This window comes from Octopus bimaculoides, chromosome 10 (genome assembly GCF_001194135.2).
Source record: "Octopus bimaculoides isolate UCB-OBI-ISO-001 chromosome 10, ASM119413v2, whole genome shotgun sequence".
Lineage (NCBI taxonomy): Eukaryota > Metazoa > Mollusca > Cephalopoda > Octopoda > Octopodidae > Octopus > Octopus bimaculoides.
In genome coordinates, this window is record NC_068990.1 from 15,086,064 (window position 1) to 15,093,210 (window position 7,147).

General features: G+C 35.4%; 1 protein-coding gene across 1 annotated transcript in view; it reads left to right on the forward strand.

The window, feature by feature from the left end:
- LOC106875008 (uncharacterized) overlaps positions 1-5,310 on the forward strand; it is a 196,187-nt gene extending 190,877 nt beyond the window's left edge. Inside the window, exons 171-173 of the mRNA XM_052971235.1 lie at positions 540-597; positions 2,402-2,692; positions 5,187-5,310. Of these exons, the coding sequence (XP_052827195.1) occupies positions 540-597; positions 2,402-2,692; positions 5,187-5,188 (351 nt within the window). The 3' untranslated portion in view covers positions 5,189-5,310. The remainder of the gene's footprint in view (positions 1-539; positions 598-2,401; positions 2,693-5,186) is intronic.
- The last annotated feature ends 1,837 nt before the right edge of the window (positions 5,311-7,147 follow it).

Sequence of the window (7,147 nt, forward strand, 5' to 3'; positions counted from 1 at the left end):
GCCACCCACACAAGAGCCAGTCCAGGGGCACTGGCAACGATCTCGCTCGAAAACCCTACAAAGGCCAGTCAGGCGGTATATATATATATATATATATATATATATATATATATGTCTGTACGTATTGTCATCGTCGTTTAACGTCCGCTTTCCATGCTAGCATGGGTTGGACAAATTTCATGCCTTTATTTCATTATCCCATGTGATGACCTGGTCGTCATTGACAATGACAGACAAACATTATTATTATTATTATTATTATTACTAAGGTGGCAGCTGGCAGAATTGTTAACACGCAATATTTCGTCTGCTGCTGTGTTCTGAGTTCAAATTCCTCCAAGGTCGACTTTGCCTTTCATCCTTTCGGGATCAATAAATTAAGTACCAGTTGAACACTGGCATCAATGTAATCGACTCATCTCCTCCCCAAAAATGTCTGCCCTTGTGGCAAAATTTGAAACCATTATTGCTATAATTATTATTATTATTACATTATCCAAAATATTCGCTTTTCATTTTCTTTGTTTATATCTTTATAGGACGAGAAACTTATTTATGAAAAAGATAATTGCTGCCCAAAATGTAAACATATTACAGGTATACTGATTATATCATGGCTATAAAATTCTTTCAGCATTTTAGATACTTTGAAGATTGGTAAATTAGCAAAAATGCTAAAGTGGTAAACTAAATGTCTCACAGTATTTATCTCCTTTTCTTCCATTCTAAATTCAAAATTCCTTTACTTTACTATTTATTTTAAAATATTTATCAACAAATGAACTGGGTTTGATCTGATTGATTATAAATCCCATTCCTTAAAAACTCAAATGTAAGAAATCAATATTTATGATAATTTTTAGAATTGAATAATTTCTAAAAAATAATTTTCGGTTTCTATATAAAGTAATATTTTCTTTCATCATTTTATTAATATTTAGCAGAAGCAACAGAGTGACTCAAGAACTGAAAGTTGCTTCTGCTAAATATCAATAAAAATGTACATATACTCATATTTTGAGTTCTATTTTTCCTGTTTGCATCACCAAACCCATTTTATCATTTTATTAATTTCTCCCAAAATATTAATTTCCATTCATTCATTTTCTCTTCCTGTTATTCCTGGTAAAGTCACGTGGGATAGAATTCTCATGTATGTCTTCCATAGGGGCATATCAGAAGCAATCATTGTTACACTTTCCAAAAGGATTCCCAAGCATAACCAACTGAAACTATGAATATTATCCAACCAGCTCATTCTTGGATCCAAACAAGAAGAGAGCAAATGCATTATAAGTTACTCAGGAAAAGCAGTTCCCTTAAATATTTGAGGATTTTTCCACTTTTGAGATTGATGCAGTTGACTTAGAACATCTCCAGTTTTGACATGAGTAGGTTGGCATTTTCATGACACAAAAACAAGGCTAATGAGCTAATTCTTTGGAGTTTACGTTTAGTGAAGAACTGATCGAACAAAGTGCAAGTTTGTCAAGTCAGAAACAACTAAAGATAAACAAAAGAAGACAGTCAAGTATATTGGTTGTATTTGATGGGGTTGTGTAGGAGTATACTCATTTTGAGGAGTAGAGGTCATTGTAGTATCTGTAGAATAGGCAGGATTTAGTAACAAGAGATCTGTCAGCAAGTGATTGAAGAATTTTGATGAATGCATCTTTGCCAATCAGCAGAAGAGCTTCCTTTTTATGCTGGTTGGCTTGAAGAATCCATCTGCCACTCCTTTCCTGCAATGTTCTAATCACATGTCCATAATACCAAAACTGTGACTTCACAATGAGTTTTAAATGGGGAAAATTATTCCTAGATATAAACTATAGCTTTAATAGATTTTCAAATACTATTTTTTTTTTAATATCTGTGGTAGAAATAGAGACATTGAAAATTATATGAAAAAATACAAATATATCAAAGATTTGTCTTTATTTAATACAGCACCTGTCATAATATTATCCTTTTCTACATGTAACAGTTTTGCTGTGAACATTGATTTCAGATTAAAACACAAGTTAATGTGACAATATGACCAATGGATTGGTTATAATGGTTCTGAGTTTTCTAAAACTCTTTTTATAGTTGAATCAAATGGTCTCTCATTGAATCATATAGCGGTCTTAAACATAATATTCACAGAAGATTAAGTAGGTTGCACATTAATTAAATTCATACATTTAAAGTATTTCTCTTGTAAAAATTATCTTGTGAAAGTGAATTTATTACTTGAAACATAGTTTAAAATGTGAAAATGTGAATTTATTTTATTAAATGCTTTTTAAATTGCCTACCTGAAAGTATAATTATAAATATCAAACAAGCTAACAAACTATCTAAAAATTTTAATTTTGTTTAAATTTAATTCTAAAGTTAGCTTCCATTTTTATTTCAGAGGGTACATGTGGCTTACATAAAGTCTGGGATTATCTGAAAAATTCAAATGATACTTGTCAGTCAGTTGATAAGATACAGCTCACCTATTGCAGTGGCGGTTGTGGAGATACTAGATCATACCCTATGCTGACAAATGATTCAACTGGAACAAGTAGCAACCATTGCCATTGTTGTGAAGGAAGCATTGCTAAAGTAAATGAAGTAATTGTCCAGTGTAAGGGGGAAGAGCAGAAAAGAACAATGTTTTATCCAGAATTCTGGTGCTGCAAATGTACAGAATGCAAAAAATGTAAGAAAAATCTATCTATTTAATATCATGAAAATAATATCTAGAGGAATCATTTCCACATCAGTTGTTAGTTGTTAGGACAAAGCATCCTTCAAGATTTCCATGCTTCCCAAAAATCACCAATGCTATGCTTGAAGGCACATGGCCTTGTGATTAGAGGTGTTATATTCATAATTGTAAGATAAGACCATGGGTTTGATTCCCAAAATGTTCTTGAGCTAAACATTTCATTTCATATTGCTCCAATCCACTCCACTGTACATAAATGGATTCTAGCAATAGCTGGGAAGTTAACCCTGTGATGGACTGACCTCTCATCCAGTGGGTAATACTTTAATCTCAATTACTTATATGCCATGAGACAGGCAAATTCTGTGGCTAGATACCTTTCTTGTTACCAACCCTCATCCATTTCCACACAAGGTAATATTCTCCCCATATCTTGGTATGTTTTTCACAGAAGAATGTAAACAAACATCACTCTTTTACTGTTCACTTTTCTGTCTCTTTGTGTTTTGTTCTCTGTGCTATGCATGTACTTCTAGCTATCATTACTGTCTTTCTCTGATTTATATGTCAGAAAAAGTTGAAAGAAGGGACAGAAGGCAGACGGGTTAAAGTACACCTGAATTCTGCATACAATAATCTCATCATTATTATTACCATTGCCCATGTGGTCAAATGGTTAGGATTCCTGGCTTTCACCTAGAGGGCCCAGGTTCGATTCCCAGCATGGAAACCTGTTACATTAAGATGATACCATGCATAAAACACTGGTGCTGGTTCCAAGTAAAAAGGACTGATGATGGTGCCACCATGAAGGTACTCCTGACACCCTGTAAAGGGGTTGGTGTTGTGAAAGGTGTCCAGCTGTAGAAACCAAGCCAAAACTGAATTTGGAACTTGATATGGCCCCCGGCCTTGCCAACTCATGTGAAGCTGTCCAACTCATGCCAGCATGGAAAACTGACATTAGATGATGATGATGATTTAGAATCGAATTTAGAATGATTTACGTTATGAAATGTTATTTTAAGATTATACAATATTTTGTGCAATATTAACTAAACATTAACTTAACATGTTTTTATAACAGGGTTTCACCATAATGATCAAGTAAATGTTATGATAACAGTATGACAGAAATTACAGTCATTGCACTTGTAAATAGCTACATCATCATTATCATCATCATCCAACATCCTCCTTCCAAGCTGGCAGGGATTAGACAGTTTGACAGGGGCTGGCCTGGCAGAAGCCTGCACCACTTCTGTGTCTATTCTGGCATGGTTTTTTACGGCTGGATGCCCTTCCTAACACCAACCACCCTGCAGAGTGGGCTTAGTGCATTTTACATGGCACAAGCACAGGTGAGGTCAGTTTGCACATGGTTTTTACAGCTTGATGCCCTTCCAAATTTCAACCACTTTACAATGTGGATTGGATGCTTTTTAAGTGGCACCTGCACTGGCAGGGTTACCAAGTAACCATGCAAGACAAGAAATGGTTGTAGTCTAAAATAAAATGTAGTCTTTAATAATTTTATTAATTATGCATATAAAACAAAATATATGCACAGAATGCTTATTTGATATTTACAAAATAAATCCCAGTAATATAAGAAACAATTTATTATATGAGATTTAGCTATTCACTATAAAAACCAGTTGAAATAATGATCCCCCAAATTGTTAGTATATAATATGCATATTATAGGTGCAGGCATGTCTGTGTGGTAAGAATCTTGCTTCTCAACTGTGTGGTTCCTGGTTTGGTCCCACTGCACGACACCTTGGGCTAACCAAAGTAGTGTGAGTGAATTTGATAGACAGAAACTGAAAGAAGCCCATTGTATGTGTGTGAGTGTGTGTGTGTTTTTGTATCAATGTCTGTCCTCCACCAGTGTTGGTGGGTTTACATCCTGTAACTTAGTGGCTAGACAAAAGGAACTGATAAAATGTGCCAGGCTTAAAAAACATAAGTACTGGGGTTGATTCATTCGACTAGTCAGTCATTCCAGTAGGCAGAGCCACAAATCGGTGAAAGGAACCGGTGCCATCAATAGGAAGGTCTTGAAATGATGCACATTCTCTCCTGATGACTCCTGAAGCCTGCTGCTGTCTGGTATGTGGTATTTTCAACTGACTACACTTACATAAGCAAGCTGTTTTCAAGTCTCTAGATCAGCAGCTCTCAACATCAGTTTCCTGGGACAAATGTGATTCTCAATGGTCTTCCCTCTATGAATATAAAAAATTTTTCTTTAATTCACTTGTTTTACTTTTTTCGGTACAACATCCCCCCCACCCCCACCACCCCAAAAAAAAACATCGCAGGTTTTTGATCTGGCTCAGATATTAAAAGTGGTGAGAATCACTGCTTAAAGTACTATGTTTAATATCTAACTAATTTTATGTTGGTTTATTATGTTAAGAAATGTGCTTTCAATTTTCAGTATGCTGTTGATAACGATGATCTTTTTTCTTTATTACAGAGTATTCACCATTCATTCATTTATTGAACACTTCATGAAAACCTATTGATATTTTTCTTCACCTTAATTAATCATAATTTATTAAATTTTATAATTAAAAAATGAATAAAGTTTTAATTTCAAATTAACTCTTATATTGTTTTTCCATCAAATTATTTGATATATGCCAAAACATTATATATCTATATATATATATATAAAACAGAGTTTGTGTGTGTGTGTGTGTGTGTGTGTGTGTGTGTGTGTGTGTGTGTGTGTGTGTGTGTGTGTGTGTGTATGTGTGTGTGTGTGTGTTTGTATCAATGTCTGTCCTCCACCAGTGTTGGTGGGTTTACATCACTGTAACTTAGTGGTTCGACAAAAGAGACCGATAAAATGTGCCAGGCTTAAAAAAACATAAGTACTGGGGTTGATTCATTTGACTAAAAATTCTTCAAAGTGGTGTCCCAGCATGGCCACAGCCTAATGACTGAAACAAATAAAAAAATTTTTTAAATGAATCGCAATTTAGCTTTCTAAAATAGCAATAAAATGTCACACATTTGTGACCTCTCCAGCAATCCTTCCCATCCATGTGGGTCCTCCTGCTCCGCCTAGTCCATTCTGTCAGGAGGATACACGTGGATGGAAAGAGTCTCTGAAGAGGTCACAGATGTGTGACGAAAAATTTCCAGACAATATACATAAGATTAAAAAAAGAACGACAATATAACGTCTTTTACTTGTTTCAGTCATTGGAATATGCCCATTCTAGAGCATTGCCTGCCAGGGTTAAGTCGAATGAATCGACAGCAGTACTTATTCTAAGCCTGGTACTTTTAATATTGGTCTTTTTTGCTAAACCACTAAGTTACAGGAATGTAAACAAACCAACACAACAGTTGTCAAGTGGTGGACGACAGAACACAAACACAGCCCCACCACTCACACATATATATGACGTGCTCCTTTCAGTTTCCAGCTATCAAATCCATTCACAGGGCTTTGGTTGGCCCAATGTATCCCAAAGTGGGACTGAACCAGGAATCATGTGGCTGGAAGTAAGCTTCTTACCACACAACCACGCCTGCACCTGTATCTACGACTTTCTCACACACACGCGCGCACTACGACTGGCTCCTCTCAGCTAGCTTCGTTCTACTAAGTTCACTCACAAAGCTTTGGCCAGCCTGAAGCTACAGAGGCACCATACCGTGGGACTGAATCCAAGATACATGGTCGGGAACCAAGCTTCTTAACCACACAACCATTCCTACGCCAATAACTTCAGAATAAAGAAAATTAATACCTATTGCTGTGTATAGATATTGATTTCAATTTTAACTCTAAAATAGTTTCTCGTACGAGTTAACTCCCTCTAATTCATGTTAGCAATATTGAAAGTTAGTTACTTCCCCTTATTCTAGGATTCGATTTGTATTAAAGTAAACGTTTTCTGAGAACATAAATTATTGATGTCTATAGCAGAATATTCAAATAAAATGAAGAAATGCCTTGTCGAGATAACGGGAGCTATATTGTCTTCACGTCACTAGCAACACAAATTTAAACTCACTTTTAGAATGATATGACACAATGGAAACGCTTTGAATTTCTTGAGTTGGGCCCGAGCAAATTTCGTTCTCGCACTTATGCTGTTACAGCTGTATTCTAAAAGAATTAAGTTGCTAAACACTAACTGTTAAATACCGAAGGAAAATATATTCCATTTTAAAAGATTGATCAAACTAAAGCGTTTGATCCGGTGGGAAAAAAAATTCTAATAGGTGTAAAACAACTTGCTGCGAACGAATATGAAGAAAAAAAAATGCGCGCTCGCGAACGGGGTGGGGGGAGAGGCCTCGGAACATTCACATCGTGAATGTTCCGAGAAGCATCACAGGAGCCAAGGAACAAAAGAAAAATAGTGTAATATATGTAAAACGACTTGCTCTGAACGAATATGAAAAAAAAAAAAAAAA